Source organism: Zeus faber, assembly GCF_960531495.2.
Source record: "Zeus faber genome assembly, chromosome: 15".
Taxonomy (NCBI): Eukaryota; Metazoa; Chordata; class Actinopteri; order Zeiformes; family Zeidae; genus Zeus; species Zeus faber.
This window is the reverse complement of record NC_137194.1, coordinates 3,611,821-3,628,767: the sequence shown is the minus strand read 5'-3', so window position 1 is coordinate 3,628,767 and position 16,947 is coordinate 3,611,821. Positions and strand designations below refer to the sequence as shown.

Genomic DNA, 16,947 nt, shown 5'->3' with positions numbered 1-16,947 from the left:
ACACACATACATATCCACAAACATGTATTCACACACACACATACACAAATACACAAACACACACACACACACATACATATATATACACATACATATACAAACATATACATATATACACACACGCATACACACACACGTATACATGTGTATGTATGTGACAAATAATTTCTTGAACTTGAACACACATACACACACACATATTCACACACACACATATACACACATATACATACACGTACATATACACATACACACAAATATACTCACGCACACACACTTATACACACACCCATATATACACATATACACACACATATACATACACACACATATACATATATACACTTAAAACTGACAGTAACTGGTTGTATTGTAACAACATTATTAATTTCTCACCTTTTTAAAATGAAACAATATGATCCCAACAGTGTCAGAGAAGCAGAACAGTAGTTTGAGCGTAGTTAGATAATAGATCTTTACAACAGAACAAAATAAAACATTGACTTCATTCAAATGTATAGTTATTAAATGAATGGATTAATAAAATAATAAATAAATTCATAGTATTTGAAAACTTTTGCTAACTTATTTATTAGGAGTGAATTAAATTCAGTTTCAGAAATATTGGGTCGGGAATCTGGAAACGTCCACGTTTCCGTCCAATGTAATTATTTTATTGTATTATTATTGATTTCGTTTCATTTCATTTTATTTTATTGTTTTATTTTGTTGTTTTATTTTATTGTTTTATTTTATTGTTTTATTTTGTTGTTTTATTTTATTGTTTTATTTTATTGTTTTATTTTGTTGTTTTATTTCATTGTTTTATTTTATTGTTTTATTTTGTTGTTTTATTTTATTGTTTTATTTTATAGTTTTATTTTGTTGTTTTATTTTATTGTTTTATTTTGTTGTTTTATTTTATTGTTTTATTTTGTTGTTTTATTTTATTGTTTTATTTTATTGTTTTATTTTATTGTTTTATTTTGTTGTTTTATTTTATTGTTTTATTTTATTGTTTTATTTTGTTGTTTTATTTCATTGTTTTATTTTATTGTTTTATTTCGTTGTTTTATTTTGTTGTTTTATTTTATTGTTTTATTTTGTTGTTTTATTTTATTGTTTTATTTTGTTGTTTTATTTTATTGTTTTATTTTATTGTTTTATTTTGTTGTTTTATTTTATTGTTTTATTTTATTGTTTTATTTTGTTGTTTTATTTTGTTGTTTTATTTTATTGTTTTATTTTGTTGTTTTATTTTATTGTTTTATTTTATTGTTTTATTTTATTGTTTTATTTTATTGTTTTATTTTATTGTTTTATTTTGTTGTTTTATTTTATTGTTTTATTTTGTTGTTTTATTTTATTGTTTTATTTTGTTGTTTTATTTTATTGTTTTATTTTATTGTTTTATTTTATTGTTTTATTTTGTTGTTTTATTTTATTGTTTTATTTTGTTGTTTTATTTTATTGTTTTATTTTGTTGTTTTATTTTATTGTTTTATTTCGTTGTTTTATTTTATTGTTTTATTTTATTGTTTTATTTTGTTGTTTTATTGTCTTCGTGTTCTCGTGCGCGGCGGTGACGTCAAGTGACGACGCGACGCGCTGCTCGGCTCGCGCAGTGTTTGGTCCAAAGCGGAAGTGAGGAGGGAGCGGAACGGAGCTCCGGACGGGAGCCAAACACAGGAACTAGACCAAGACCAGGACCAGGACCAGGAACAGGACCAGGACCAGGATCGGGAACAGGACCCGGACCAGGACCCGGAGCCGCCGGGAGTCCAGGCAGCTCCACCCCAGCAGGAAGTCCGTCTCCACCGGAGAAACTTGACGCAGAGTTCGCCGCTGACGCACGAGTGGCGGGAGGGGGCGTCACAGCAGCTAGCGGGTTAGCATGCTAGGCTAACAGGCTAGCGCCGTAGCCCCTGGGAAAGGCCGGAAACGGTGAGATTCTCCGGGGGAAACTGGGAGACTTCCTGGGGGAAACGAGGAGACCTCCTGGGGGAAACGAGGAGACCTCCTGGGGGAAACGGGGAGACTTCCTGGGGGAAACGGGGAGACTTCCTGGGGGAAACGGGGAGACTTCCTGGTGGAAACGAGGAGACTTCCTGGGGGTAAATAAGGCAGCGACTCGCCGTGACAAACACCGCCGCCTGGAGATAAGTTAACCACCGAATCGGCGGGACAGTAACCGGGGCGAGCATGGGGTGGTACTCCTGCCCCGCACGGCTAAATAAGAGCGGCTGCACAGAGACCCTTCGCCGCTGAAGGACCCACTCCCACGGATCTCCACCCGGGAAGATGGAGTCCAACCCGCTGATCAACGGTGAGACTGTTTACATGCTGCGTCACGTGGCGACAGGGTCTGTGGACGCGAGGTGTCGAACATCTGTTGTTGTTGTTGTTGTTGTTGTTGTTGTTGTTGTTTTTCTTACATGAATTAAACCATGAACAGGAAACACGTTGCACTGTCCAGGAAGTGTAACAGCTGTCTGTAGTTTAGCAGAAGGCCAGCGGGTCGGTGTGACAAGGTATTTTATTGTTTTTCGTTTTAATGACCTGAGGGGCCGATACACGGACAGTACACGGTGTACTGTGTGCTACCACGGTAACCAAACAAGTTCTACCTCTGCAGCCACTGTAAAATAAATTGGAAGTTGTGCCGAAAACTGGAAGGCCCAGAGGAAATAAAATAGGATCTAATCTTGAAAGCAGCTTTCAGAAACACACAAAGTTGTCAGAGGCACCAACACATCACCTTGGAAGTTTATTGTCACACGCACGGTGTCATGGAAACGCTGCTCGTGCACGTCTCAGCGACGAGAAGAACAAGTACTACGATACGATACGATACAACTTTATTGGTCAGTAGGGCACTGAAATTCATTTTGCGTCCCTGGGAAAGGCCCCTCAAAACATTTAGGACGTACAGGTAAACAATCACTGGAGTGACAGGAAAGGACACAAGTACAAATGGCACCTGGCAAGACAGCACAACGATACACAAGCAACACAGATGACAGATTAGACAAGCACAGGTGTTGACAGGATAAACACAAGTACAGACACATGACATGGCACAGCACACAGATACACAAGACACATACTACTTATTACTACTGAGTAATAATATCGTTGCTGACACATGCTGACCATGCTTTAGAGGGGAACGTACCGACTGTTGGACCCCCGATTGTCCCCTGGCCCCACATTGAGAACCACTGGAACCTCTGGAACCTCTGGAAGGACCCCATGTCCTCAGTCTGGATTCACTGTGGGCAGCAGGGACCTAGTTGAAGGGGGAGGAGTCAGTGTGTATTTACACTGATCCAAGCCACGCCCACTTTATGTTTGCCGGCTTTTACTGAAAAACCTTCCAGTCTGTGACTCTGCTGATGGTTTGGTGGAACCCGGAAAACACGCAGAACCACCCCCTGCTTAAGACAACACTTCTCTTTCATCGTTCAACACTGTGCATTAACTGTATGTCAGTGTTGATTTCATGTGAAATAGTCATTTAAATTAAACTGAAAACATATTTTTCTGTGCCTGTATAAACAGTGTAATATTGTCCTTGTACACAGTGTGTATGTACACACCGACTCCCGTTCTGCTGCAGAACCCACGGCCAAGGCCCGTAAACGCTGCGCCCGCTGGGATGCAGACGCAGGATGCTGTGACGGAGTCTCCAGAACATCGAAGTGTCAAAGTGTAGGAACGGGAGCGATCGGTGTCGTGCTCCGTCCTCCACCTTTAAACGCTGCCGGACGTGTTGTTTCCCCTGGCTCTCTGCACAACGTCCACCAGGCGGCGCTGTCAACACTCAAGAGTCCTGTTCATGTTGTTTAAAGCGCTAAAGCTAAATATCTAGTCAACTGGTGAATCCCCCCCCCCCCCCCCGCCCCCCCCCTCGATGTTTTCCTGGTGTTGCGTAACGTTCAAACCAGTGTTAATGAGTGTAATTATCTTGAATGAGCGGTTGATGCCTCCTGCATGTAAAGCACCGTGTCCCCTCCTCCCCAGCCATGGACCCTTCCATCACCCTGTGGCAGTTCCTGCTCCAGCTGCTGGAGGACGAGCGGCAGCGCCATGTGATCGTGTGGACGGGGGAGGAGGGGGAGTTCAAGCTGCTGGACGCTGAGGAGGTGGCTCGGCTGTGGGGTCTGCGCAAGAACAAGACCACCATGAACTACGACAAGCTGAGCCGGGCGCTCAGATACTACTACGACAAGGTACTAGTACTATACTACTGTTACTACTAGTACCATGAACTACGACAAGCTGAGCCGGGCGCTCAGATACTACTACGACAAGGTACTAGTACTATACTACTGTTACTACTAGTACCATGAACTACGACAAGCTGAGCCGGGCGCTCAGATACTACTACGACAAGGTACTAGTACTATACTACTGTTACTACTAGTACCATGAACTACGACAAGCTGAGCCGGGCCCTCAGATACTACTACGACAAGGTACTAGTACTATACTACTGTTACTACTAGTACCATGAACTACGACAAGCTGAGCCGGGCGCTCAGATACTACTACGACAAGGTACTAGTACTATACTACTGTTACTACTAGTACCATGAACTACGACAAGCTGAGCCGGGCGCTCAGATACTACCACGACAAGGTACTCGTACTATACTACTGTTACTACTAGTACCATGAACTACCACAAGCTGAGCCGGGCGCTCAGATACTACTACGACAAGGTACTCGTACTATACTACTGTTACTACTAGTACCATGAACTACCACAAGCTGAGCCGGGCGCTCAGATACTACTACGACAAGGTACTCGTACTATACTACTATTACTACCAGTACCATGAACTACGACAAGCTTAGCCGGGCGCTCACATACTACTACGACAAAGTACTAGTGCTACTACCAAATATGGAAGGGACAAAATAATGGGACACAATATAGGGTGGTTCAAAACGCCACAACCTGCAGGAAGCCTGACGTTCTCTCTGCTGAACGTCTCATTGAAGATCTGTCATGCAGTACACAGTTTGTACAGCAGGTGGCGCCACCGTGACTGTAAGCTGGTAGCCTGGGCAGAGGCTCTGTGTGACGTGCACCTCCAAGCAGCGCCCCCTGGAGAGACAGCACATTATGATGAATTTGGCCGAATAGGGCTGTGCAAGATGACGATGTATATCGTAAGTCGCTGGAAAATTTACTGTCGTTTTTGGAAATAAAAAGGTGGACTGTACAATGAAAAAAAAAATAATAATTCTGTGCAAAATAGATTAAATGTAGTCTGTACACACAAGAAAAAGAAAAAAAAAAATATATATGTATATTTATTCTACCTTCAAAAAACTATATAAATACTGTACATCTGAAGTGTGCAACAAACAGAAGATGAGCAGCAGCATGTGTGTAGGTGTGTAGTGTGTTGTATGTGTATACACATTATAGTAACAGTGTCAGTGTGTGTGAGTGTCTCAGTGGGGACCCCCTGCTGAGTTCAGTGTTGACAGCCCCTGTACTTGCACTAATATACCCAGTTTGTGGGGGGGGCTCCCATGGTCCGTTGAGTCAGAAGCGCCACCCTCTGCAGAGCTCTCCTGTCCTGAGCGGTGCTGCTTCCGCCAGAACCACCAGTGTCTGTGTGAGTAGTCCATGTCACATACTCCGTCATGTGAACTCCCAGGTATTTGAAACTGCTCCACCCTGTCGACGGTAATCCGCTGGCGTATACTGTACGTCCCAGTGGTGTATACGTCCTCGGTGGTGGTGCCCTCCTAAAGTCCACAATCAGCCTCTTGGTCTTTGGGTCGGACCCCGTGCTCAGGGTTAGCGAGTTGGAGGTGTGTCCACCCACCCTGACCACCTGGGGCCCGGCCGCCAGGAAGTCCAGGATCCAGGCGCACGGGGAGGAGTTCAGCCTCTGATGGATCAGCTTGGCAGCCAGTCTGGAGGGGACTGTGGTATTGAACGCTGAGCAGTAATCAATGAACAGCGTTCTCACGTAGCCCCCCTTCCGGCTGGCAAAGTGGGAGAGGGTGGTGTGCAGAGCCTGGGAGATGGCATCACCCGTGGATCACGCACACACACACACACATACACACACACACACACACACACACACACACACACACACACACACACACACACACACACACACACACACACACACACACACACACACTGTGTGTGTCTGTTACTCGAGGCCGAGCATCCATTTTATTTATTGAATTGGTTGTGTGGTTTTATTTTATTTGTTTTATTTATTTAGGATATAATTTATTTTCACATTATAGTGTCTGAATATTACTAATAATTAAAAGTGAATTGCTATTTCAAAGTGTGTACTCACACTAGTTTATTATCATTATATCAGTCTTAAATTGACAATAATGTTGTTTATCGCAGTTATTTCTGGGACAATATATGATCCAGTTAAAGTAGTTTTTGTGACAGGCCTCGGGACGACTGAGCCAAATAACCTTTTCAGAAGCATTTTTAACATGTCTGCTGATTGTGTTTTAGTTCAAGGTTTGAGTGACTGAAAGTTGACATCTTCAATTGTGAAAATATGTGAAGTCAGATTTGGCTTTTTTATTTTTTTATTTTTCCTTCTTTTGCCCGTCCTGTGAGTCCCGACATTGACCATCCCGTTCTGCGCCGTGTCACAAATGGGCTTTACCGTGTGTTGTTTATTTTTATTTTTTATAAACCATTTATACATTTCTATATATACTGAAAACGTGCTGTATTGAGATATACTGTAAATCATTATCAAGATGTGAAATGACTTATATCGGTATAGAAGAGTTTGGCCATATTGCCCAGCCCTACCGCCTAACAGTGATTAGCGGAATTCAACGCAGGAAAGTTTAAGATGAGCTGTGATTTGACTGTGACGTGGTATATGGACAAAGGTGGAGATCTGATCCAAATATGGTGACGATTGGACTGAGGGTCAGGACTAACTATAACCATAACCACAACCATAACCCTGCTCAATATCACCACCGATCTTCATGCCAACTTTGTGTAATTGAAGCTGGATCTGGTCGCCTCCATGTCTCCTGTCTCCTGCAGAACATCATAAAGAAGGTCAGCGGTCAGAAGTTCGTCTATAAGTTCGTCAGTCACCCTGACTCCGCCCCCTCGGAGGGGCTGCGCAACGGGGAGGAGAGGCGGGACGTCGCGGACCCCGCCAGCCAATCCAATGGCTCGGGGGGCGGAGCCGCCGGCTGCCCGTCAAAGGGCTTACCGCAGGTATGCGCTGCATCTTTAAGTGTTGTAATTACAGGCATCAGAGTTTTATACAATATCCAGAAATATCACCATAAGTTTTGCTTACATGACATAATGCGATGGCATGAAATTTGTCGGGCTGCCCCCGACTAAAGATGTTCCTCGTCGACTAGCAGTCGTCAGTTCAAGCCAATAGTCAACTAATCGCCGCACGTTTATGATATTAATTGAATTATCTAAACGTATGTGATCCACCGCAGTAAAACCCGCATTATCGTGCATTTCTAAAATGGCCACGAGCTGCCAAATAAGTTGAAAAAAACCTTTCTTGAGTTCACAAGAAATGTTTTGAAAATTCGATTTTTCCAGATTCGTGTTCCTTTGTGTTTTTTTTTTTTTATCTCAACATATTTCTAAAACCAAGTTTGATTTATAAATAGTAGAAAAATGTTAGACCGTGTTAAATATTCCCGTTAGATGACATGGGGTGAACAGCGCTGAACAACGCCCATCCATGGTTTCCCTTAAAGCGAGCGTCCAGTTGTGATGTGAAGTCACAATGTGAATCCGTTTTGGTAGAGTTCAACAGACGCGGAGCCTACAAAAAAAAGGGAAACGACACCAAATGTACCTAAAATCTGCTGTGGGTCACATATGTATTTTTGGCATCAGAAAATGGTTTGAGTTCCAGGGCTGAGAAAGAATGTTATAACTAACATTTTTAACACTGTGCTGCATGACAGATAAAAATGACCAGCCTTTAAAATATAAATAAAATTTATACGTAAGTGCTGCGGTTAATTACTGCGGTTAAACATTCGATCGGTTAAACTCATTATGCCCCATCATTATTTTTTAATTAATGTACACATTTAAATTCCATATTGAAATAATTTGCGCTGAAATGTGGCGTACAGAAGATTGTTTCCCCGGTGTCGGCGTCCCCTCCTATAGGCACCCCTCGTCAGGTGTATTTCCCAGGGCCGCGGATCCCTGCCATTAAATTCCCGACTCCTGCTGTAAAGACGGCGGCTGTTCCGGAGATCCAGGACGTCCCGGAGATCCAGAACGATTTGGTTATTGTAGCATGGGCTGGACCGTTGCAAATGGCTCTTATATTATACGTAGTACAGGTACTCCTCTTTTAACGACCGAGTTGTGTTCCTACAACCAGGTCGTTTCATGGTAAGGGGGCGTGGCTGGTATATATAGTATATATAGTGTTATTTCGATTGCGAAGGCTAGTGTAGTGAATACTGACAGACTGAGCGACACTGAGAACAGTTGAGATGAGATGAGATGTACAGACGTGGACAAATTAGTTGGTACCCTTACAGCTCATTGAAACAATGCTTCATTCCTCCTGAAAAGTGATGAAATTAAAAGCATTTTTCTCATGTATACCTGCATGCCTTTGGTATGTCATAGAGTAAAGCACAGAAACTGGGAAAAGAGATAAATAATTGCTAGGGATCAATTATATTCTAAAATGTGTGTGTGTGTGTGTGTGTGTGTGTGTGTGTGTGTGTGTGTGTGTGTGTGTGTGTGTGTGTGTCTGTGTGTGTGTGTGTGCGCGCGCGTTGACCGGTTGTTGTGTTGCGTGATTAGCAGCGCTTGTCACCCAGCAACAGCCAGAGGAGCTCCCGTAACGACTACATGAAGTCGGGTCTGTACTCCACCTTCACCATCCAGTCGCTGCAGGCCACACCCGCTCCCCGGCCAATCAAAACAGAGCTGCTGCTGCAGGACGCCAAGGCTGATCGGACTAGAGAGGTGTGTGTGTGTGTGTGTGTGTGTGTGTGTGTGTGTGTGTGTGTGTGTGTGTGTGTGTGTGTGTGTGTGTGTGTGTGTGTGTGTGTGTGTGTGTGTGTGTGTGTGTGTGTGTGTGCATATTGAATTCTTTGTTTTTCACACTTTCTGAGTACTTACAAACAGGAAAGCAAGACATAAATAAATCCTCCTCCTCCTCCTCCTCCCAGCCTCTTGGCTGCGCTGCAGGTGTGGAAGGTTCTCTGCAGGTGATAGTGACTCAGGCTTCTCCGTGTCAGACTCCCGCTCTGAGCCCCCAGATCCCGGCGCCCCCCGCCGTGCAGGTCAGAGGTCGCTTTCTGTTCTAGAACCAATGGAAACGTTGGATACGATGATGGTCGGGTACTTCCTATCGGGTGCCCACGCTCTGAGCTGGTTGGACGAGGGGGGAGCCCCAGAGGCAGCCGTCCAATCAACAGCAGTGCAAACTAAAGAGTTTATGATGTAAAGGAAACAAAATGTACTGAAGCAATAGACAATCAGAACTTAAATAGGCCCCGCCCCCAAACCACTGCAGGGACCCGTCTCCATTATTCAGTTCATTAACTATTCTGGGATAGAAATCTAAAAGAAAGTATAGAATCAAAGCAGGATCTAATGGCTCTGTTATGGTAGCCCCAAGCGAGCTGTACGGCTCATGGAGCGCTTCCAGAGAGCAGTCGTATTTATAGTTGACGCGTTGCCGTGGCGATGCCGTGGTGATATCCTCCTGAAAGACAGGGGGCGCTGTGTACAAACCACCAGGAGAAACTGAAAGAACTGCTGTAAACATTACAAAGAAGTCACGAGGGAAGGATCTGAATAATTAGACAAGAACAGTGAAATGGAAAGTGCTAAATGTTTGTATATTTATTGAGTGGGTGTAGTTTTTTAATATATCGTTGTGAGTTTGTGCAAATTGTCGGAGCAGTTTAGAATAAGTCCTGCCGTGATGACATAGCCCAAACCTTTGGACAGAGATGGCGCCATCTCCTTCCATGAGTTCAACACTGTCTGGTCATGGCATGGTGGACGCTACACATTGTACCCGCGGACCTCTTCGCACAGACGCGTCCATCTTCAATTACCTGAAGCGCGTGGCATACCAAAAAAGTGGGAGGGGCCGCCCCCCCGAAAATCAGCGTACGTCACCGTCATTGACGTCATTTATGGTGCACACACTAAACAACACAACGGCTACAGGGACTGTCAACCAGGCTCAATATGAGCGGTTGTACAGACATCTGGTCCTACCTGAGTACTACTCCTGAGTACTCCTACTAAGTACTACTAACCAGGAAGTTCAATGAAAGGTACTTTGAGGGTACTTCTGCAGTCTTGAACCCCAGGCAGCATCAGGCGCTGACGACCTGTTTCCTCCTTCCAGAGCCTCCCTCCCTCGCTGGCTGAGCCTCCCCACATTTACCTCACCAGCGCTGGGGAGCCGGCCTCCCTTATCCCCCTGGGGTCTCCAGGGGCCCCTCACCTCTCCCTGGCTCAGCAGGGGCCCTCAGCAGGAGAATGTGGGGGAATCCCAACTCACCCGACGGCTCCTCAGCCGGCGCCTCATCCTGTCTTCGTCGTCATCAACCCACAGCCTACTGCACCTCCTGCTGAAACCCGGCCCTCCATTCAGCCTGCAGCTCCTGCTGGAACCCAGCCCTCCGCTCAACCTGCACCTCCTTCTCTCATTGCTCCTCTTCCCATCATCATAAAGGAGGAGAAGATGCCCTCAGAGGAACTGCTGAAGATGGTTTCGGTGGGGGAGAAACAAATAGAGGAGGTGAGTGAGAGAGTGATGGATGAGTGGCAGAGAGTGACAGGAGTGAGAGAGTGACAGGAGTGATGGTCTGAGTAGGAAGTGACAGAGAGAGTGACGCAGACAGACCTGGCAGCCTGCACGCATGCTGTATCAATTCCCAAAAAATGCAACTATGCAACAACTGCTATCTAGGGCTGTAAGGACAATCGATATAGATCCATACATCCATGCCAGGGGGCAACGATCAGCGTTTTGTTTAATTGTAGAAGAATGCCGGTATTTCCTTTCGTGTGACGTCATCACTCGTGCCCGTGCCGTGCTTGCGTGGAATCCGCCGGCGTCTCAGCAGCCCAACGGCAGTGGGAGCAAAGACATTCACTCGCCAATAGGGAGAAAACCTGCCGCACGGAAACATTTCCGGATTTGGCAAGAAAGAGGGAAACCGGGCCAGGTCACGCTCGGTATGTAAACACTGCTTATTCAAAGTGAAATACACGGCTAACACGAGGAACCTCGCCGGTCATCCCAGAAGAAAACATGGCGTTGACAGCCAGAGTACTCCCACACTGGACAAAGTAGCCGAAACAACCCCGTCGGTGAGCAACCGCCTTCCATCTACTTTGAGCCACACTTAGAAAAGAGCCAGGAGTGTAAAGTCTGCCATCGCTCATTTCATATGTCAAGACGTGAGGCCGTACAGCGCGGTGGAAAACCAAGGATCTTGTGACTTGGTGCATTTATTAGAGCCAAGGTACATTACGCCATCCAGACCCCTTTCAGCGAAAAATGCATCCCTGCTCCGCACAATGAGACCAAGGAACGTCTGAAATTAGGTTTAGAGGAGAGAGTCACCATGACAACAGATGGGCGGATACCGCGCACGACAGAGGCATACGTAACAGTGACCGGTCACCGCATCGATTCCGATTGGAGAATGGCGAGTTCTGTTCCAGAGGCACGTGTTTTAAATGAAGCGCACGCAGGCAGAAACATCGGGAGGGGACTGAAGCGCGTGGAGGGAGATAAGTGACAGAAAGCCAGCGCCAGTCACTGATGATGCTGGCAACATGGAGCCAAGACGGAGAGGTGGACGTGCAGCAAATCCCGGGGGAAGGGATCCGCCTTCGACCCCAGACTCAAGAAGCTGCCCCCAAGCAAGTCCAGAGGAGAGAGACAACCTTGGAGTTCGTCACATCTGAGGCAGCAGAACTCTGGGATCCAAAAAAAAAAAAAAAAAAAAAAAAAAAGAGACTGTGCTGCAAGAGTGAGAAGATGTGCTGATGGACGCAGCGCTCCGATGCCCGAGCTACCGATGCAGAACCTGCAGCACAACCGGAGCGTCACTCCACACAGCAGCAACATCTCCCTGTCTGCAAGAAGACAAGGGCACTGGCTCCGCTTTTTAGAGACGACTCCTCCACTGTGGACCCTAACCAGGCAGCGTAGTCCGCCAGGCAGCCTAGCCCTCCAGGCAGCCTAGCCCTCCAGGCAGCGTAGTCCGCCAGGCAGCCTAGTCCTCCAGGCAGCCTAGCCCTCCAGGCAGACGGCACAGGCTGAGGTGACAAAATATAAAGACACTGACCCTTTGATCCTGGATGGTGATGCCTTGAATGGATGGTGGTGGTCACCGGTCTGAGCGCCCCCAGCCGGCGCACCTCGCCAAACGTAGCTCCCCACCCCTGGGACCAGTGTGCCCTGTGAGCGTGTGTTCAACACAGCAGGCGACATCGTTCATTCTGAACAAAGTGTTCCATCTCCAGAACATGTGGATCAGCTGGTTTTCTGGAAGAAAGAATGTCTCAAAGGACGACTGAAGAAAGCCTTTCTAAAGTTGTTAATTCTGTGTGTGTGTGTGTGTGTGTGTGTGTGTGTGTGTGTGTGTGTGTGTGTGTGTGTGTGTGTGTGTGTGTGTGTGTGTGTGTGTGTGTGTGTGTGTGTGTGTGTGTGTGTGTGTGTGTGTGTGTGTGTGAAGTGAGCCATAGCAACTGATTTATCAGAAAGTGTCCTGGTTGAGTTTGTTGTGATATGTTTACACTGTTGTTCATTCTTCTGTTATTATTATTATTATTATTATTATTATTCATAATATTATTATGATTATTTATATTATTATTGTTATTATTAATAATGATATTATTGTTGTTGTTGTTGTTATTAATAATAATATATTTTTTTAATTATTATTATTATTATTATTATTATTATTATTATTATTATATTTTTTATTTGGTAAACAGTTTGACAGCTACAGTCTTAATGGTTATGAGTATGGACCAATAGTTGCTGTTTGGTTGCACTTTAAAAGTGCTGTTTTTCTCAGGTTGTACAGTGTTGCACTTCAATGAGAGCTTGTTTTGTTACAAGGTTTGTGATCTAATTTAAGCAGCTCCTAATAAAATAATTACACTGTTAAGCTTAGATTGGTTGGATGTATTTGTGGCTTGATACAAATGTTTTCTACACAATTCCAATGTACCCTAAGCTGTATTGTAGCGGAAAGTTGATATCGGAAAATATCCAATCATTGCCTTAAGAATCTGAATCGTATCGAACCGTGGCAATTCTAGAGGTTTACACCCCTGCTGCCTATGTATGTATATACTGTGTGTGTGTGTGTGTGTGTGTGTGTATATATATATATATATATATACACACACACACACACACACACACACACACACACACACACACACACACACACACACATATATATATAGTACATTTCCTGGGTATTTAAGCTCCATCCCTCCTATTGGAGCAGATGCTAGGAGCTTGTGGTTCTGTAAGGCCTCTCCTCCTTCGCAGCGGTGCTGAGCAGTACTTCAGGATCCACCGAGACGTAACGCTGCGTTGTGAGGTCAGATGGGGATTGTGGGAGTAATAATCAAGCACTGAAATGGGGCGGTAATGTCAACATGCACAACGTGAGATGCAGTGATCGATCGGCCGCTTTTATGCTCCATCGGTGTCAGATATATCAGATTCTGTGTCGCTCCAATGTACACGCCCGATACAGTACCCTGTACTCGTAAAAATGTTCCGATACTCAAACCCGACACCAAGGTAATGTAACGTAGCTGCGTGGTTGACGCTCAGAAAAGAGCGAAAGAAAGAAAATTACTATAACTATTATTATTATTATTATTATTATTATTATTATTACTCTTTTTATTTGCAATGATTGCAATTTATTTTGGAATGGAAGTACCATGTAAATATAATAGAAAGGTATATTTGCACTTAAAAATGAAAGAGTCTTTCACTTGAATTTCCATGTTGGTTATGTGTTGTGTCCAGTGACAGGTTGAACTACACTGAAACTCAGTGACTGTTCCATGTTGTATTTTATTTGATTGGAACTCAGGGACAGTTTGGTGGTGTGTTGTTATTCCAGAGTGAATAATGAACAATAATAAACACACAGTCTCAAAACCAGCAATCTCACTATAGTGGTAACTGAAAATTGCAGCAGTATTGATTGAGACCAAATGATGAGAACGTTTGTTTCTCTGATGACAGATATAAACTCAAAACAACCGGACGACAATGTAAACCTTATTAAATAGTCAGTGTTTTATGGTGAACATACAACTGAATGAAAATCCGAATCAGGCTTTGAATCGGTGCATCTCCAGTTGGTAAACATGTTTGGTAACTTTACCTGATGACGCATTTCAAGGGGTACACCCTAATAATATACATCAGTGTGTACTGTGTATTCTGCTGTAGTATCTTGCGGACGGTGTGATTATCCACGTTGTGAGACGCACACGCGTTGTGTGTGAGTGACTGACGGTCATTTAGCTGCAGTCGCTCAAACACCACGGAGGAAGAGAGTGAGGCTGAGTGCTGCTACTTTATAAAGGAATGAGGATAAAATAAAGAGGGAGGATCAATGCGCTGCACACGACAACAAAATACGTTTTTGCCCGGTTTAAATACAAAAAAACCCCAGAAAATCATCATGTCCTCAATGTTGATATTTTGATTTAAAAAAAACAACAACCTTAAAAATAGATTAAAAAAAACACCCACTGATGCTTGGGCCCGACGGGGGGTCAACTTAAGCGTGGTGGACCAGGAGGAGGAGTCAGAGTGAAAGGAGTGAGTTGAGCGACAGAGTGAGAGGGGTGACAGAGTGAGGAGTGACGTTGAAGAGTGAATAGTGACAGAGTGAGGAGTGAGAGGAGTGACAGAGTGAGAGGGTTGGCAGAGTGAGAGGGGTGGCAGAGTGAGGAGTGACATTGAAGAGGAGTGACGGAGTGAGAGGGGTGGCAGAGTGAGGAATGACAGAGTGAGGAGTGACGGAGTGAGAGGGGTGGCAGAGTGAGGAATGACAGAGTGAGAGGGGTGGCAGAGTGAGAGGAGTGACAGAGTGAGAGGAGTGACAGAGTGAGAGGGGTGGCAGAGTGAGAGGAGTGACAGAGTGAGAGGGGTGGCAGAGTGAGGAGTGACAGAGTGAGAGGAGTGACAGAGTGAGAGGGGTGGCAGAGTGAGGAGTGACATTGAAGAGGGGTGGCAGAGTGAGGAGTGACGGAGTGAGAGGGGTGGCAGAGTGAGGAATGACAGAGTGAGAGGAGTGACAGAGTGAGAGGGGTGGCAGAGTGAGAGGAGTGACAGAGTGAGAGGGGTGGCAGAGTGAGGAGTGACAGAGTGAGAGGAGTGACAGAGTGAGAGGGGTGGCAGAGTGACAGAGTGAGAGGGGTGACAGAGTGAGAGGGGTGGCAGAGTGAGAGGGGTGACAGAGTGAGGAGTAACGGGGTGAGAGGGTTGGCAGAGTGAGAGGGGTGGCAGAGTTAGGAGTGGCGTTGAAGAGTGACAGAGTGAGGAGTGATGTTGAAGAGTGAATAGTGACGGAGTGAGGAGTGATGGAGCGAGATGGGTGGCAGAGTAAGGAGTGACGTTGAAGTGTGACAGAGTGAGAGGAGTGGCAGAGTGAGAGGAGTGACAGAGTGAGAGGGGTGGCAGAGTGAGGAGTGACAGAGTGAGAGGAGTGCCAGAGTGAGTAGTAACAGTGAGAGGGGTGGCAGAGTGAGGAGTGACAGAGTGAGAGGGGTGGCAGCGTGAGGAGTGACATTGAAGAGTGACAGAGTTAGAGGAGTGACAGAGTGAGAGGGGTGGCAGAGTGAGGAGTGACAGAGTGAGAGGAGTGCCAGAGTGAGTAGTAACAGTGAGAGGGGTGGCAGAGTGAGGAGTGACAGAGTGAGAGGAGTGACGGAGTGAGAGGGGTGGCAGAGTAAGGAGTGATGTTGAAGTGTGGCAGAGTGAGGAGTGAGGAGTGACAGAGTGAGAGGGGTGGCAGAGTGAGGAGGGACGTTGAAGAGTGAGGAGTGATGGAGTAAGGAGTGATGTTGAAGAGTGACAGAGTGAGAGGAGTGACAGAGTGACTCTTGCTCTCCAGGTTTCCCATCTGGTCTGTGGAGAAGATCCACTTCCTGCCCCGCCCCTCTCAGAGGTGGAAGCCCTGCCCCTCCCTGTGGTGGAAGCTCCGCCCACAAAGCCCGTGGTGGGGGGTAAACAGGGAGAGGGGGAGGGGGTGTGTCCTGTGGCAGGTCAGCACACACACACTAATACACACTCTGTAGAGCAGCCATTTTGGGATTTGAACATTTAATTGTCACTCGGTGTATTTATGTTTCAATAATCACATTTATTTTAACGTGTGTGTGTGTGTCCGTCCAGTCTCGGAGGCAGTGCCCCCCCGACCCAAAAAGCCTCGTGGTCTGGAACTTCCCACCTCCACCTCCCTACTGCACCCAGGGCTGTCATTGGACAAGGTATTACATTGTGTTATAGTATACCACAGTGATCAGCCACAACATTAAACTTGTACAGGTGAAGTGAATAACATGGATCATCTTGTTCCAGTGGCACCTGTCAAGGGGAGGGATATATTATTATATATATAAATATATATATATAAACTGTCATATATTATTAATATATATATAGTGTTATATATTATTATTATATATACTGTTATATATCATTATTATGTATATACTGTTAACTATATATAGATATAGATATTATGATTAAATATATACTGTTATATATTAAGTGTTATATATATATATATGTGTATATATATATAAAGTGTTATATATTATATATATTTGAGGCAGCAAGTGAAGAGTGAGTTGTTGAAGTTGATCTGTTGAAGCAGCGT

The 16,947-nt window shown here is 45.0% G+C and overlaps 1 protein-coding gene across 1 annotated transcript in view; it reads left to right on the top strand.

Annotated features, from left to right (window-relative positions):
• Nucleotides 1-2,034: 2,034 nt before the first annotated feature.
• elk1 (ETS transcription factor ELK1) overlaps nucleotides 2,035-16,947 on the top strand; it is a 20,133-nt gene continuing 5,220 nt past the window's right edge. The window contains exons 1-8 of the mRNA XM_080014501.1: nucleotides 2,035-2,326; nucleotides 4,024-4,232; nucleotides 7,070-7,249; nucleotides 8,837-9,001; nucleotides 9,208-9,321; nucleotides 10,404-10,799; nucleotides 16,180-16,330; nucleotides 16,461-16,555. Coding sequence (XP_079870627.1) covers nucleotides 2,302-2,326; nucleotides 4,024-4,232; nucleotides 7,070-7,249; nucleotides 8,837-9,001; nucleotides 9,208-9,321; nucleotides 10,404-10,799; nucleotides 16,180-16,330; nucleotides 16,461-16,555 — 1,335 coding nt within the window. The 5' untranslated portion in view covers nucleotides 2,035-2,301. The remainder of the gene's footprint in view (nucleotides 2,327-4,023; nucleotides 4,233-7,069; nucleotides 7,250-8,836; nucleotides 9,002-9,207; nucleotides 9,322-10,403; nucleotides 10,800-16,179; nucleotides 16,331-16,460; nucleotides 16,556-16,947) is intronic.